This window comes from Trichosurus vulpecula, chromosome 6 (assembly GCF_011100635.1).
Source record: "Trichosurus vulpecula isolate mTriVul1 chromosome 6, mTriVul1.pri, whole genome shotgun sequence".
NCBI classification, from domain to species: Eukaryota; Metazoa; Chordata; class Mammalia; order Diprotodontia; family Phalangeridae; genus Trichosurus; species Trichosurus vulpecula.
Window position 1 is genome coordinate 76,495,763 of NC_050578.1, and position 18,130 is coordinate 76,513,892.

Genomic DNA, 18,130 nt, shown 5'->3' on the forward strand with positions numbered 1-18,130 from the left:
TGCTATTTCACATATGTACAGATTTGTCACTTCATGAACTGGAGCTGTTAGGCTCTGGCCTCAACCAACAAATTCCTCTTCCAGCCAACTATCATATTCCATGTAGGAGACTTTGATCTGAAGAGTAGATTATTATAGACAAATGGAGTTTGTGCCCTTGTGATGACAAGGAATTTTCTAGCTCATATGAACATATTATTTGTGAAAAATGCCAGGTATATGAAGATGACCTTTTTTTAGTATATTCATTTAATTGCTCTGAGTAGCCATTCAGGGACTTAGGTGGTGTCTGAGGTATAGAAGCAACTTGAAAATGAAATGTTCACCTGCTTGAGGCAAAGGAAGGTAGGTGCATAATACTCTTCTTCCTTCATATTAGGATTTAGCTTGGGGCTACTCCTGAGTGACTAAGTGAAAGGACTCTAGCCTCCATTCGTTCTCATGCTGCTAAAGATAGTGGGAGGCTGACAGTAAAGTGGGAATGAGGCAATGCATAAAGAAATCATGAGATGGATGAACAGATGAGTGAAGAACTTAGCTTGGTGTGAGGATGAAAGCTTTGAGTTGACTACCAACACTTAAAAATGGGAATTTTCATACAGCGACCAGGGCACAAATCTGGTCTATCACAAAAGTATTGTTAGAAGTCACTTGAATTTGAGGGGATAGTTTGTTATGGTTGAGATGTGTGTATAGATATTTAAATAAAACTATCCATTCTGCACTTTGGTATCCTGCAATAGGTTTGTTCACCCTTACAGACTTAGCATGAAGAAACTTTGGAATGTTCTTATAGAATCCAGGTCACTTAAGTGCCCTCAAAGAAACCAGAGTGAAGAGTCCCAAAGAAAGGAAACAAAGTGTTAGACAACTGTGCTGTGACTTTTTCATCGAAAGGTGAACTGAATCACACAGAAGCAGAAATGTAATCCACCTTGTAAGAGCATGGAAGTGAGAGAGGCCTACTCATTAAGTTCAAGATGGGGGCTGAGGGGGTGGGGGTGGGGAAGAGAGCTTTGCCTGATGTGGGATCTTGGGTGATTATTCTTCTGGAACCAGAAGGAAGAATGGACTCGCTGGCAAGATGGCAATAGGTTTGCAATTTACTAGCTATTGTAATCCCAGGCATTTACTGTGTTTGGACCTCATTTCTCTTATATCTTGAAAGCCATAATTAAAAATAGGCTAAGGTCAATGATCTGATAACACATAAAGGCTCTGTGATATCTGGCAGAATAAGGAAAGGGTATAACACCCATCTTAAAAACTTTTGGCACTCATTCTTAGTAAACCACCTCCTAGTTGAACGTAAAGATAGGTATACTTTTGATATCAGACCTACATATTAAACAACATGTTTGTGAAATCACATGTGGCTTACTTGAAATTAAAGGGAAAAAACACCCAAATGACCTGTTACAGGGTTCCAAGTACCATAAAAATACTCTAAATCAAACACAGCAATCAATGGGTCTTGAATGTACAAGAAAGATGCCCATTTCACTCTCTTAGAACGTTAGAGGAAAAATAAAATTTTGTCAGTACAATACTTCATATAGAAAATGGTAGGCATCTCTGTTCATGCAATATTTTATCAATTTTAAAAACCCCCAAACCAAACAAGCCACCCCCAAAACTAACAAAAGAAAAAAGCTTCCCAGATTTAAGCACCTGATTGCTGAGAGTCCTGGTTATGATTGCTCTCAGGTCTAGAATGAGAATTAGGGGTGTTAATAGCAGTCTGCGGCCGTGTCTTGTTGGGGTACACACTGCCCCCAGTCTATAAGCCTCTTGTTCTCAGAGTAACAACACTATACATTTTACAGTTTAACGAGGATTTCAGTGTGATACCGTGGTTCTTGGCCTACGTTGTATTCCACTTGACTTTTTTTCTTTAATTTTTGTTTTGGAGGTGAAAATTTAGTTGAGTACACACTGTACACACTAATCGGTGTGCAAGCAGACTGACAAATAGACACAGCGGTGCGATATTTGACCCACAGTATAAAAGGAAAGGCGATGGTGGAAATGAGGTAACTCTTCCCCAACAGGTGTGTACATACAACTCCTGCTCTTCTAATGCGCTACTGTCCATTAGGAGAGAGTAGGGCTTGTCAACATGATGATTACATAAAGAAGAAGCTACAGAAGAGAAAAAAGAGAGGTTCAGATTCAAACGCTTCTCTACTTTTTAAGCTGCGAAGGAATGAATGTCAATTAAAGGGATTTTCATCAAGCACGGCTAGAGTGTGGTTCAGTTAGCAGTGTCAGGGACCAGGGAGGAAGAGGATGCTGTGGCCATGAAAAAGGGCTGCCGGGCGTGGTCAGCACAGGGAGCAGGGGATGGGAACCAGGAGAGGGGCAGCAGAGATGGTGTGCAAGGTACACGACACCATGGAAGCCAACATTCTGGAGAAGTTGATGGAGCCCAAATAGTCACAATAGATGAGCCAGACAAAGAAAGGATGAGAAATTATTCCCACGCCTCATTTTCCAACTCTGATATACAACACTACATAAAGAAGTCACAGAGGGCACACAAAACACACCGTTTGGGTAAAAATATATTTCCCCCCCTTCATCTTGGCACTATAGATATATGCATAGGTTACCTTTTCGCTATCCCCCTACCTAACAAAATTGCAAAGTGATCAGTACTTCAAAAATGAAATGTTTGACATCAATACAATAACTTTAGTTTTTTTTTTTAAATTTACAAGTGTTTAACATGCAGTGTACATGTCTACAATAATGTATCAACACTGAACGGAGGTTACACAAGGTTTGGGAAAACATTGACTTTTTTTAAACAGCAAAGTGGCAAAAGGCTACTGCTACAGTTTAAGGCATATCAGCATATTTTTAAAAATTCGGAAACAGTTCTACTGCTCTTCACAGCTTTATTTGCAGTTCATTAGAAAAAAAATTTCCCTTCATATTATCTCATATGCTAGGCTTTGGAGATGCCAGTCCCACTAGTGGGACAAATCATCTCACAGGTGGCCTGCCAATGGAACCATGATTCTTAGATTAGGAAATGTTAACTATTTCAGATGATGAAGTGACTTGAATGGACAGGATTGGTAGGACCACACAGAGACAAGTGGGCTTGAGTAACAGTAGAAAAACCTGACTGAACAGTCTGTAAAACATTTCGTGGGGGTGGATGGGAAGGAGAGGAAGTGAAGGAACCAAACCTATTATTGATGGGGGTTGAAGGTGATGAGGTTAAGCAAATGTCATCAGCTTGTGAGGTTACAAAGCAGGGAAAGGAGAAAAACAGGTAACTTGCACCCCTAAAATAAAAAGGTAGTTCTAGATCCCCCTTGGTCCATGCATCACATTCTGCAGTTTTTACAAATGTATATAAAGAATTTGGATTGCAAAAACACATTGAGTGACTCTCCTAATCACTTGCTGTGACACCCTATATAGCACTTGGTACTAAGTTCTTGACCCTCAAAGTCCTAGAGGGAGCAAAATCTTGATCCAGAGGCAAAAAGGTGGTCACTGCCAGCTGCCAAAACTCTAGCGATCCAACGAAAGGGCACAGTAATGCTTCGCACTAAAGACACTAGTCAATCGAAGCTGTTGTACCACCTAAAGCCCTTTGTGGTGTCAGATAATGCTCCCTGTATGGTCTCACCATGTGACAAGCCAATGAAGACTTCCACATTGATTTCAGGGGGAATCTAAGTTCATGAGGCTACTGTGAGACAATGATGATGGCTATCTTTCTGGTGCTGCTCAAGTTAACAGGATGAAACAGGTCCCCAACCCCCATTCCCATCTGTCCCACTCATTAATGTTTTTAAAGGCCAAGATGTCAAAGAGGCTTCTTGTTCCCATACTTACATGCAGAGGTGAAAGTACATCCAATTAGATTTGAGGGTATCATTTATTCCGTGCAGAGCCAAGGACTACTGTGAAAAAAGGCATAAATACAGAAAGAAAAGAGAAGAGCAGCAGTAACAAGCTCAAGAGGGCCAGGGGAGGGATGGCAGTAAAAATGACATTAGTGGCAGCATTAAAGTATCTCTAAAAAAACCAAAAATCTAATGAGGCTGTTAAAGCAATCTGGTCATGGCTTTGGGCCAAAAAGTCAAAATGGCTATGGTTGGAGGCCTTTTCACTGCTAAACTACCTGAAAAAGGCCTTAGTGATACGAGGAAGCAATTAAAAAATTTTGATTCCTATACTGAGGCGCAAAAAGGGCTATTTTCAAAGACGCGGACACACAAAGCAGCTGGTGCAAACACGTCACGCAAGCGGTTGAGTTCTTGACTTTTAGTATAACGCATGAGAAATGCAGCCTATGGTTAGGAAACTGGTTTCATCATGCCAAGAAAAATTCCTAGAATTCAGCTGCTCCATGGCTTAGTTCATATTAGAACTGCAGAAACACCCTCCTGGGGATCGGGTTAAACCTGTCTTAGGTCCATTACTGCTGCTTCTCCTAGACTGGAAGCTCACAGTTTTAGTGTATTTTTGAGCTTCAAAATGGTTTCCCGGGAAAGCTTTACCTCTGTGGCCCCAAATCACTTCCTGGAAATTCTTCCTGCCCTAATAAGTTCTATGAAAAGTGGTTGGTGGGAGGAAGAGAGGGGAGGCTAAACAAAAGTCCTTTGCTTTAGAGCCTGGAGAGGCAGTTAAAAGAAAAAAAACAAACTACCCATTCTATCCTGGCAAGGCACTAGGAGGAAAGACAAGAAGAGGTGGAAGGTCTCAGTTCCAAAGAGAAATATGTTAAATGTAAAAAGTGAGAAATGAGACAACTTAGCTAGGAGCAAAGGGAAAGCTGGCATGTCCCAGCCCCAGAAAGTTAGGAGGATCAACATGGGAAGCTATTTCATATTATTTCCAGAGGAGGCAGGGGGTGGGAGGGATGTCTAAAAGTACAGTAAAGATCTTAAGTAGTTAAATTTGTATTTTATATCAATTAGGACAGAAGAGTATGTTTAAAGATTCTGGAAGACTACTGACTTATTTACGTTCTCTCTGATTCCCCTGCTTGGCACCTTTGGCACCACATCTATGGTCTTAAGAGATAGAAATGCTTTGTGTGAGTGACTGCAGTGATGGAGAGGGCAAGGGGAATTCCTGAAGCCAATTGGGTTCCAAGAAGCATCTGCTCTGTTTGTCTCTTGACAGCCAAGTGGTACAAATGGAGAACAGGGCAGGGAAGCTAGTTGGGAAGAGAGTTGAGTTTTCATTTCTTGATTCAAGTTGGCTTTTTCTAATGTGTAGGTCACAAGGTCCACTGAAATATGGAAGCCCAAAGGCTAAATAGTTAATCCTAGAGTGTTTTATCTGGAATAATACTGAAGTGGCTGCTGAAAACAATTTTTTTTGAAGTTTTGTAGATAGATCCAGTACCACAAGACATTATGGTTTTTCTTCCAGTATGAGATAATGTTGATTTTCCCATGGAAAACAAATTCAAATACTAGAGAAGAGGTTCATTATGTTAAGCTGAAAGGATGGGGAAAATCTTTATCTTGTGTGTTCTTTCACTGAAAGATGGCATATGATCAGCTATTTGTAATTTCCCTGAAAAACTAGGGTATGCTGGTGATGGAGAGTTATATGCTCAGAGCCCTTGGGAATAATCCTCCCTGAGCTCTTCCTACATTACTGAATCATGAATCCAGCTTCATTTTTAAAACAGTGAAATGAAGCAGTCTGACGCTCTGGGGAGGCTGACAAGAAGCCTGTACTAAATGAAAAATTCAATCCAAATCATGCTTTGTTTACCCATCATGTCTCAGCAAAAAGCTGCTGGATTTGGGAGGAGGGTGTGGAACGAGAAGAGTCAGAGTGGACGTGGGCATCGGGCAGTCATGGGTACAAGTCATGGTCATTCCGGTTTTAGTTCAGCTGGTGAGGCGGTGAGAACAGTTTCCATGTCAGACACAATGGCACTTAATGTATACTACTTTCCCATTCATTCCAAAGCAACATACAAGTAAGAGGCGTGCTCAACTGTGACTGTTCTGAATTGACATAAAAAGCAAACCATTTACTTTCCAGAGACGAAATCCAGGTGAACATAGCAGTTACCATCATTTCCTTTTTCTACCTTCTCCCACCACCCACCTCCAGTGAAATGAGTTAAAAGAGTTATTGGTGCTTGGGGGAAGGGGGGAAGGGGGCGAGGGCGGATAAAAGAAAAAAAGAACACAGATGGCAGGGACACGTTACTGCAAAAGCAGGTGAATGCGGGAACATCCTTGGCTTGCCAGGCTTTATGTGAAGCTTGCACTGCAAGTTAAAAACAAAACAAAAAAGTTAGAAATAATAATAAAACCAAAAGGGGAAAAAAAAGAAAGTTAGGAGCGCGAACACCAGCGTCGGAGCGATGGTGGCTGCTCATGCAACAATGATGGATTTGACAGAAATTAAAATGGTCAAAATTTGAGTAGTCTATTCTATGTGACAGGCAAAAGCAAAATTCAAAAAAAAAGTGAATTAAGAAACACATGGTTAGTTTTCACTTGCATGAAGCTTTGACTTCACAAATGACTCGCTGAATTTACTGCAAATTTCAGTGGAAGGATTCTACTGCTCAACCTTTTCTCAGATGACTGCAAGAGGACCCCTGATCTATTCTAAAAGGAATTGTTGATAGTAACAACTGTGCACCCCACATAAGCAACACTTTCAAGGCCCACCAAAAAGTCAAAGGACAAAGGCATAATAACTGTCTTAAGATGGCAGCATTACTTGTAGGAAAGGCCTAATACTGTAGATTTAAGGATGAGAAAAACAGACGGGAACAGACGAGGGAAAAGCATGCTGTTAATCTATTGCGAACACACACACATACATACTCACACGCGCACACACATACACACACATATACATATCCTTTTTTTCCCCCAGGGAAAGGGAAAAAAAGATGATCACTGGTTGTGTTACAGCTACAGCAATGCCAAAAGCTTTCATCCACGTTTAAGTATGAAGCAATGCAAAACTTAAAAATGTACATTGGGAAAGGTTCCTTTTTTTTTTAAAGACAGGTCAAAGCATGCGTCCTTATTCCTTGGCAAGGAATTTTAACAATTATTTTTACAAAGGTGAATTGCAGGCTGTTGTAGAGTGTGGTCCTCAAATATCACCATGAGACTAGGTTTCAAGAGACAGATTTAAAAACCTGATTCTGGGATCCATGCTAATCAGCTAATGCCCACTGATGGCTATAATCTTGCTGATCCATAAAGGAACAGAGAGATCTCTGTTCCATGACCCCGTGTGTATATAGTGCTTGTCACTGGCAGCTCAGTGGCAAACAGAAATGGGAGTCTGTGCCTGGGGATGGTGTGGGATCCAGCTAATGGCAGTGCCCAGATTAGTTCTACTTTTGCAATAATCTAACAGAATGTTAAGTTGTCATGCCACTACAGTTACAGATAAGAAGTAAAAAAAAAAGCCTTACCTACACAAAAAGGGAGCATTTCATTAGAGTAGAAAAACAAAATTAAAAACTTTTAGAAAAACCAAGACAGGCTATAACATGGAGCACAGTCTACAGAAAAAAAAATCATTTTCTTTTTGGTGCGTTATTTAAAGCAAAGCTAACTAGTCCCTGGCAAGAGTGGGCACTCTAGAATCAGCTGGGTTTTGAAGCATTTAGAAAGTGCTAAGTTGAACTGATCATGCTCTAGGTCTGGTTTTTATTCTGTTTTCTTATGGCTCAGGTCTCTGCTGGCGGTCACTTTTTCGAAATGGAAAAGATATTAAGCACACGGAGGCCAGTGTGAACCTGGAAGCCATTGCATAGGAACATGCTTGTCTATTGATAGGTGCAAAAACAACATATACTGTAAGCTAAATTAGTTAATTCAATTTTACGAATTCTAAATTAGAACCTACAAGTGGGAGAGGGGAAAAGAATACTATATTATGTACTTTACATAATCATTAAAAAAAAGCATTCTAAATTGTTAGGGCCAATGGGTGGGGAAGAAACTCCCCTAATGATGCATTGTGCACATAGGTTAAGAACAGTTTTCCATATACTGTAAAGTTTGCTCCGGGATGGTTTTTTTTTTTAAATGGAGGCAAAATACTGTTCAGCTTTCGGAATTTTTATTGCTTAAAGGCACACCAAAGTACATATGAAAATGAAAAAGCTCTTTTCACACTGCTGGTCTTTGTATCTAAACTCATATTTAAAACACATATTCAATTCATATTCTTTGTTTTAAATTCATATTTAAAACACATCTCTTTATGCACTTAGTGCTTCAGGGGCAAAACAAACAAACAAAAAAAACCCAACCTCAAATTTGGATATTCTTAGCATCAGTAGCTGCCTCTCTCCATTTGCTCTCCAACACACATGCACACATCAGTAAACATACGTGGCCTTTCTCATAGGTTAGGCTGGAACACCCAAGGTATTTATCTCATTGAAAGAGCTGTATAATTTTCAACTGGAAGCCATCTCCATTATCTATCTAATGCGAATCAGATGCCCAGCTCTTACACTAAAAAGCAATGAGTTTCCTTGGAGTGGATTAAAATTTGCTGTGTTTTCACTCCTGAGATGGCTCTGGCACTACAAACATTAGGTCCTTTGGACTATTCTGTTCAGCAGAGCTCTGGTACATTGTCATGCCCCCATAAATACACATACACACACGCACATATGCACGCACGCACGCACACACACACGCACACACGCACTTACGCGCACTACAGCCACTGCCACCGCCTTCTTCCACAGTGTCTTAGATATCCTGACTATCTTTCCATCTCTCCCTTGTTCTCTCTGTACCATTTCTGTTGGCTCAGAGCATGGAAATACAAAGTCAGTTTTAATGTACAGTCTTGAAAATGAATAGTCATTCCATTGCACTGGGTTCATCCGTTGTGGTGTGCTGTAGCTGCACATTGGTGTTTTTAGCCACAGACAAAGCAGGGAGGACAGGCTAGCAAAGTCTAAAACTACTCAGTGTTAAGTAAGCTCAGCATTGCTGTTGTTACTCATCTCCCTGCTGCTGGTGTAACTGAAAGAGACTCTGCCCCCTTTGAACTGTCAGTAAGAGGGCAGTGCTTTCCCTTATCGAGTCTTGGCCTTTTAAAAAAATTCTCTAGTTATGGGCTAAAAAGCTGCACAGAGGTTCTCTCAAAAGCACGGTTCTGTGCTGGGGATGTGGACCAGCAGAACTGAAGCTCGGTACCAGTTCTCATTTCACAAAAAGGACCTACCGGGCACGGCACACTTACTTACTGACAAAGTAAGGTAGCACACGTAATTATTTTCATTAGCTATGGCTCATCAAGTCTCCTGGCATTTGCCATGACCACTGCAGTGTCCACTTTCAATCAAAAATACTGGATTTCTTAACTTGGTCTTCATCCAAGATTATTCAGTTAGTTGCTTCCAATCCTAACAGGTTTTCAGGGAAGACCCAAATTGCCACTTGGATATGGGCCAATTCCTTCATACTTGTTATGGTCCTCAAAAGGTATCCAACAACCCAAGAGCAGAATTAGGCCCCTTTAGCAAATTAAAGCCATATTACATTTTTATCTAGTTTTGAAAATAGAGCAACATGTTGTCTTGAATTGAGAGAACAAAGTAGCTCCTCTGAAAATTCTTCCCAACATCTCTAACTGGCAGTAATATCTGCAGTGATTAGCTTATCGAGAACAGCATGAATCAGAATAAGAGAATGATACTAGCAATCATAATTTTTAGAACGTCCATTATAAAGACAGTCATCAGATATTTTTTGTTGTTAAAGACAGAACATTGAACGTCATTCCAGAGAATCAGAAAGTTGATGCGGAAGTTTCTGTGGCAGAGCACAGATTTCATAAATTAATTTTATGTACCCTAAAAAAATGTCAAAGCCTCTATTTGTCTTCCCTGTTCTGGAGAGAAAGTACCTTCTTTAGGCAGACTGGCCAAAACACCAGTTTCCAGTCTGAAAATAAGACAAAAGGCAAGTACAGACATGCAAAAGAAAGGAGACTGGATTAGCCCCGTGAGGCTGTAGGGGTGACCCTGCTTACTTTTTCTTGTCTTTGTCTTTCTTGGTTTGTTGGGCCCCAGCCTGCTGAGCCTGCGACTGTAAGAGCTGAGCGGCCGCTTTCTTCTTCTGGAAGTTGCTGACCTCCTCCTCAAGCTCCTTCTTTTTGTCTTCCACTTTCTTTTTCTCTTCCTGGTGTGTCCGCTTTAGAAGGTCAAACTTTTCATGAAGCTGGACAAGAAATGGGAGAGACAGCAACGGGTTGGGGGAATGAGTGCTAGCTGCTGCAAACACTACTTTGTTTTCAAAGATAAACATACCCATTGACCATACCAATGCTTTTCTCTGATCTGAGTCAAGCTTGGTTCTTACATTTACTAAAGGTCTGGTTTTCGTATATTTATTAAATTTATTTATATGAGAGGTTAAAGAGCATCCTTGTTTATCTGGGTCCCTTTGGGAATTAAATATTTTTTTTTCTTAAATCTTATTTGGTCCTATACTATTTCAAATTATTGTCAGTGCCTTAGATGAAGGCATAGTTGGCACGCTCATCAAATTTGCACATCACACAAGGTAGAGATCAGTGATACACCGGAAGACACAGGATTCAAAAGGATCTTGACAGGCACAGTATTGGGCTGAATCTAATAAGATGAAATTCAGTAAGAATAAAGTCTGGTACTTGGGCACAAAAAAAAAATCAACTTTACAAATAGAAATTTGGGAGGCACAGGTAGACAATGTTTCTTCTGAAAAGGATCTAGGGATTGTAATGGACCACAAGCTCCACCTGAGAGTCAGCAGTATGATGTGAGAGCCAAAAAGGTTAGTGCAGTTTCTGGGCTGCATTAGGAGAGGAATAGACTGGGGATAATGGAAGAGGAGTCAGGAGAGCTGTGCTCTTTTCCCTAACCATGATGCTAAAAATTTGCCAGGTGTGGCAATCACCTTGGATGATTTCATTTCACTACCCAGGGCTTCAATAAGTTTATCTGTCAAATGGGACCATAATGCCTGTCCTACACCCTCTCACAGTTGTCCTAAGGCTCAAGTGCCTGCAAAAATCTTTGGGAAAATATGAAGAACTGTGCCAAGACATGGTACCATGAGAGGATCATTACAAAAAAAAAGAATTAGGACTGATTACTCACATCTTTTTCCGCCTCTTTAAGCTCAGCTTCTTTTTCTTTCACCCTCATGACAAACATTTGTCTCATTTCTTCCTCTTTCTTCTGAAGTTCTCCCAAGAATTCGTTTCTCTTTGCTTCATACGTCTCCTGGAGACTGTTAAAAGACAAGAAAACAAAGACAACATGATGGTTGGTGCATAGGGAGCTATAGGGCCTCTGCTTGCAGAACTTTGGGGGATGAGGTGAGAATGTGAAGGTTAAACCTGTATGGACCAGCCCCAGGTATATGAGATGAGCCAGCCACAGGAAAAAACTATACAAAGAGGCAATCTGTAAATGAGCTGCTAAGAATATTAGGATGCCTTCGGTCTCCCCAGCAAGAACAGTGTTAGGGGCAGCTAGGTGTCCCAGTGGGTAGAGTACTGGCCCAGAAGTCAGGAGGGCTTGAGTTCAAATCTGGCCTCAGAGCAGATACTTCACACTTACTAGCTGTGTGACCCTGGGCAAGTCACTTAACCCCAATTGCCTCACCAAAAAAAAAAAAAAAAGAACGGTGTTTCCCAAATCTCATCAAAGAGAATATAATCTAAATTATGTTAGATAAAACAGGAAGCCTTAGAATCTGCTATGATAAAGTAAGTATAGAGAAAGCTGTCCTTGGAAACAGAAAGACCTGAGTACAAGTATTGTCTCTGACAAATGCTAGCTGTGACCCTGGGCAAGTCACTTAACCTCTCATTGTTTTAGGAAACTCTCTAAGACTATAAGTTGCCAGGAAAGTGCACAAATGCATTAGTAGGGAGCTTTCTCATCTGGGTGTTCTGTATATCAGTGTAATCACAGGTTCAATCCTTAACCTTATCCCTGTGATCCAATTAATTGCAAAAACAGAAGGGCAGATGTCTGTGCAAAATCTAGAAGAAGGAAAGGTATCGAGAAAAAAACAATAGACAGGGAGAGATTGAAAATTAGAGAGAGAATGAGGATGGGAGCAATTTGCTGAAGAAGGGGGTAAGGGATGGCATCAAGGGTGCATGTAGAAGGGGTTGGGGGGTGGGCCTTGGACAGAAGGACTATCTCTTCCTAAGACTGAGCAAAGGAAGAAATGGTGCTGGGGAGGGAGCATGGTGATGAAAGGCAGAGCTAGTCTTGAGGGCATATGCACTTCTTCTGGAGCTCAGAGCACCATACCTACTAAGAGAATACTGGGAAATCATGAAGCAAAACCAAATGGAGAATATTCTGCTCATCTGCCTTTAGAAAAGGCATCCACTGTCTGGACTGCCATCCCTTCTAACTCTTCATCCTTGTGATTCTGAATCCCAACCCCTGGACTCTAAACCCTACTGTGTGCTTTCTCATTAACATCCACTTCAACCCTACCCCAACAATGCAGATCACACTAATTCTACAATACTTCAGGGAACCATCACGTCGTTTGCCTTTTTCACTCTCTTCTATATTGGTGAGTATTTTTTTTCCTTTTACCTGCACTAAGTTCTTCCTCCAGTGCAAGGAAAGGAGGAAGTCACATAAGCCTCATTTTCATTTAAATCAGAAATAGGTGATTTCAACACACACACACACACACACACACACAGTTTGGTGAACAAATATAACAGATAAGAAAACCGTGAGAGGAAAGTGGGGGTTTAGAAAGGAGGTAGATTCAGGGAGTGATTAGTCATAAACAAACAAACTATAATTCCACAGGGTAGATCATGAAGAAGAAAATAATAATAAGGAAAAAAGGAAGGCTAAGAACCTGTGGTCAGGGAATGGGCAAAGTGAGAGGGAAAAGCAGTGAAATGGAAGAAGATTTATCAAATATACACTCCAATTTCACCATCTTCTTCTTTGTAAGAGAAGGGAAAAATGAAATGGAAATACATAAGAGGAGAGTAGAAATATGCAATTTAGCAGTCAGAACTATGAAACTGAATGGGATAAAGTCACACAGAAAACAGAAAAGAACAGAAAGAAGAATCCAACAATATGTTGTTTTTAAGAAACATACTTGAAACAGAAAGATTAACACAGAGTTCAAATAAGACGCTGGATCAAAATCTACTACGCCTCAAGGGAACTCCAAAAATTTGGGGTAGCAATTCTCCTAGATAAGGCAACAGTAAAAATAAACTTGATGAAAACAGGGAAACAGAGAAACTATGTTAAGTTTAAAGGCACCATATGTAATGAATCCTTATCAAGAGACGTATGCACCAACGGTATTGCATCTATATTTAAAGGAAAAGCTATTGATAGGGAGAAATAAGACAATAAAACTATAATAATTAGAGGTGTCAAAGTACCCCTCTTCAACACAACTAGAAAGAACCATAAACTGCTGCATGTGGAAATAGAGCTTCCATGAGCAAATACAGGATGTGTGGTCCATCGCCCAATCCTATGTGAGAATGACAAAGCCTATTGGTACAGAGTTCATGCTAAGAGTGTTTCCCCAACTTTTATCAGTATGTGACAAACCTGTGAAGTACCTTTGAAGACTTTTCCCTACCCAGATAGCCTTCCACTCCCACATCCCCAACACCAGAAATTCTCAATATATCAAGATTTTAAAAATGCACTAAAGTGTTGTTCCTAACCACTGGCTGGGAATGTTTCCCAAGAGTCTGCTAATAACCATGATACCTGAAGGGTTTGCTATCAGGATCTGTGTCTTTGAATCCCATTTCTTCCAGCTTACAACGTCGGTACAGTTCATAGTGGCGGGTATGAGTTTGTTCTCTCAAATCCTCCATGTTTACTCGGATCAGCATCTCTCGGAGCTTTACAAAGTCACAGTGGTTTTCATTCTCAACTGTAAGTTATGAAAACCAAAGAACAGTTAGCAGTGTTTTCACTTAAAACCCCAAAATCACACAGCTAGAACTGGGGAATGTTACTCTATTACTGAACAAAACAAAACAAAAAACATTGATAAATTAAGGCCATCTGAAGACTCTTACTTCAGTGTTTCAAAATGACATTTGATTTTCTCTTACCCAAAAACTCTTTTTTAAGTGGATCAAAGAAAAGAAGAGGTCATGTGAGGCATTCGAATAATTGTGGGAGATACTCTGCAACCATGTAGCCTTTCCATATTCCCTCTACCAAAACAGTCATTTACAGTGAGAAGAAAGTGGAACATCATATGACCAAGTTGGGCTTTATGAAAAGAGGAATTGCATAGGGGCACTCTTTTTCTTTTTTAATTAAGTTTTGTTATTTCAACTAACAAGCGTCTTCCATTGTTCCCTCACTTACCTTTCTCTTACCCCATGAAAAAGAAAATCCTTGCAACAAATAAGCATTATCAAACAAAACAAACCCTCATACTGGCCGTGTCCCAAAAATGCATGTCTTACTCTGCGTGTATAGTCCATTACCTCTATGTCAGGAGGTGAGCAGCATTCTAAATCATTGGTCCTCTAGAGTCATGGTTGATCTCAGTTCAAAGTGAGGTTCAAATGACACCTGCTCCAATTCCTTCCTCATTTATATGGACTTCTACTTGTATTCTCCAATTATATGTGATAATAAGTTCTAGTTCCTCCTGTTTTCTTCTCTGGTGTATCACCACCCTTCACTCTTACCCATGTTCTTTCCTTTTTTTCAAAATCATCACAACACAACAAAAATCATTTGCAGGTCCTCTATGCTAATTGACTCCCCACATGACCCCTTGCTGACATTATGGTTCCCAGATGATTATATCATCCTTCCTCTACCACATTAAAATACATATGATTTATCCTGATAAGTCTTTCCCAATAAGTTGGTTGTTCTTTTTTTTTTTAACCTTTTTATGCTTCTCTTTATCCCCGTGTTTGTATTTAAATATGTCTACCTGACTCCAGTCTTTTCAACAGGAATCCTTGGAGTCTTCTATTCAGTTTAGGTCCACTTTTTGCCTGGAGGACTACACTCATTTTTGCTGGGTTATTCCTGGTTGCAAACCTATATATTTTGTGTTCTGGAATATTGTATTTCATTTTATGGTGGTAGCCACTAAATCTTGTCTAATCCTGACTGTGGTTTCTTGGTACTTGAACTCTTTATTTTTGGCTGCTTGTGATATTTTTTCTTTGACTTGGAAGGTCTGGATTTTGACTATGATGTGTTTGGTCATTTTCATTTTGGGGTTCTTCTCAGTCCTTCTATTTTCACTTTGTCCTTTCATTCTAAGAAATTGAGGCAGTTTTCTTTCATGATTTCTTGAAACTTAAAGTATATATCCTTTTATTTGGTCATAGATTTCAGGTAGTATAGCGATTTTAAATTATCTCCCCATGATCTGTTTTTTTAGGTCAGTTGTTTTTGATGTGAGATTTTTAACATTCTCTTCTATTTTCTAACCTTTTGATTTTCATTTACTTTTTCTTATTGTCTCTGGGAATCATTACCTTCTGTTTGATTCATTCTAATTTTCAGGGAATCTGTTAATTTAGTGAAGTTTTATGCCTCTTGTACTTAAGCTTTTAATTTTCTTTCCAAGTGTTCCCTCCAAAACTCTTATTTCTTTTCCAGTTCTTTCCTCTATTCTTCTCATTTCATTTATAGAATTTTAACTCATTAAAAACAGTATCATTTCATTTATAAATTCTAATTGATCTTGGGCAAGAGGTGTTTTACTTTGAGGCTTTGCTTGTAGGTGTTTTGGAGGTTTATGTCTTGTGCATCCATGGCTTCAAAACAACTTTTTATCTGTTTTTGGTTTCTTTGCTTAGTTGCTTTTCTAGCAATCTGCTCTGGGCAACCAGATTTGGCTGGATGTTGTGGGAGCCAACTTTCAGCTCCTCAGGGAGATTTCCTTGCCCCCCCTGTTCTAAAGAGAAGAATAATCTATTCCAAGTGACTCTGTTTAGGGTTCTGGGCTCTAAGTCCAGGCTCACAGATCTAGAACCCATACTGCTGACTTGGACAAGCAGCCGAATCTAAGAACACCTCTCCATAGGAGGCACGCTTTTGACATGAGTGACTCCATTATAAATTTGTAATGCACATGTACACCCCTAACCACCAAGTATATAAACAAGTAGTCACCTCAGAGTGTCAATGTATGATCATGAGCTATTTACTAAACATGAAGTGCAATGTGAGTATACTTGTACATTGGCATAAACAACCTTGGCCACTAATTACATCAGCAAAAGCCTGATTGGTCGAGTTCCCCCTTAGAAGTGAGCCACAAGGAACCTGCCATAACAAAATTGCCCAGTTCTGTACTGAAATTTAGTCTAAGATGAACCAAAGTAGAACCAGGAAAGCTGGTAAGGACACAAGACTTAAAAAGAGACCTCATATGAGCTTCCAGTTTCCTGGAGCCCAAAGAAGCAGGACCTGGACTACCAGCCATTACTGCCCATGGACCCAATGGCCCGTCTGCCAGAGAGCAGCTCCCTGCACCTGCTGCCATCAGCCCTCTGAGCTACCATTACTGCTACCATCCTGGGATGTTGAGATTGTTTTGGAGAGTTTGATCATTAGGTCTGGCTGGGAATTCACCTCTCAGAGAACTTAGGTAATTTCTGATGTGTGACATAAAGACGTTTTCTTAATCTTAGTGCTATTCCTCTGAGATTTTCTCCATTTTATCCTGTATGTAGTTTATTTATACATAGTTGCTTGCATGTTGTCTCCCCCATTAGGCTGTGAGTTCCTTTACAGCAGGGACTGCTTTTTTGCCTTTGTATCCCAGCATGTAGCACAGTGCCTGGCACACAGTGGGTGCTTAATAGATACTTGCTGGCTTCACTTTCTTGCTATAGTAACGGAAATTGAGTGAAATACTTTAACACTTCTGTTGATTTAAATAAATAAAAGCAACATAATTGACCAAATCATTGAGTGACTTGACTTTCCCTGGAGGACACATTCTTAGTTTTGACTACTCTTTTTCACATAATGCCTTGGGAATTTATACTCAGAAAGTCAGAGACAAGAATAAAGAAAGCACTGTCAGTGTTTGCTCTACAATCTCCCATTTGGATTACAATTATAAGCTTAATGATGGTCAAATACTTTTTTCCCTTCTATGCTTGGGCATTTTAGGATGCCCAAAAATACCATGAGAAAAGCCAATGAGTGCTTTGCCTGAGCATCTGGGGGTCGCTCATTCAGAAGCTGACCATTGTCTTCTCAACATGTGTTGGTAAAGCTCATTCGTTTCATGAGAAACATACTCTATCAGGCAGGATTTTAAAGCTTTCCAGCCTCTGATTTGGCAATGAGAAGGTTGAGTATTTTCCATTCATATTATGGCCACTTCTTCCACCCTCACAGAAACCTAGAAATGCCCGCACACATTATTTGTTGGAAAGAAGTTTCCATTGCATCCTGCCCTACTGCTGTGAAGGAGCCTCCAACAGTGTTCCTGTGTCCAGGCAGCCCCTCCCTCTTTCTTCCCAGGATATACCTTGCACCACACCCCAAGGGTACTGCCTGGCCTTTGCCATCTTATTTCCAATCTTCACTTCTTCAGTACTTCCAACCACAGCAAATGGAAGATGAACCTGGAAAGGCAGAATGCATAAAAGATGCCATCATCATCACCATCATCTTAATCAGAGATCCTTCTGCAGCTCCCCTAAAAAAGATATCTCTTCTTCTCAGAGAGTGATGTCTCCAGTTTGCAGAGAACTTTAAGGATTAGCAAACTGATTTCCTTACTAGAGTAACCTAGAGCATATTCTGAGGTAGATGTTAGAAAGTATTCTCCCCATTTTACAGATGAAGAAACCAAAGCTGGAAGAAGGTAAGCGGTGACAGCCAAGTAAAGTTGAGTTAAGCTGTGATTCCAGCTCAGGTGTCTGGGTCAGGCAATCGTTCTATTCCTGCATTCTGCTTCATTACATGGAAAGCAAACTCTTTCCCTAGAGGGGCATCTGGAAGACTTACAGAGGGGGAAAAGGCACTATAATATATTATAATTCAGCTTGGTTTTTAGGATGTTTTGTAACTGAATATTGGCTATTGTGTATCAAATACATACAGAGAGCTAACATTAGAGTCAAT

General features: G+C 40.2%; 1 protein-coding gene across 3 annotated transcripts in view; it reads right to left on the reverse strand.

Moving 5' to 3' along the window:
- Positions 1-1,302: 1,302 nt before the first annotated feature.
- The window catches only part of SEPTIN11 (septin 11), a 127,259-nt gene continuing 110,431 nt past the window's right edge, over positions 1,303-18,130 (reverse strand). The window contains exons 6-11 of one of the 3 annotated variants that reach the window (XR_005010632.1): positions 17,532-17,628; positions 13,766-13,934; positions 11,135-11,267; positions 10,024-10,211; positions 3,856-6,261; positions 1,303-2,142 (exon numbers count right to left, since the gene is read on the reverse strand). Coding sequence is in view for 2 of the 3 variants with exons in the window: in XM_036762600.1 (XP_036618495.1) it covers positions 2,127-2,142; positions 10,024-10,211; positions 11,135-11,267; positions 13,766-13,934; positions 17,532-17,628 (603 nt within the window). In the remaining variant the exon portion in view is untranslated. Of the gene's footprint in view, positions 2,143-2,546; positions 6,262-10,023; positions 10,212-11,134; positions 11,268-13,765; positions 13,935-17,531; positions 17,629-18,130 lie in introns of those variants that run through there. The other 2 variants (XM_036762600.1, XM_036762599.1) reach the window with 2 other exon arrangements.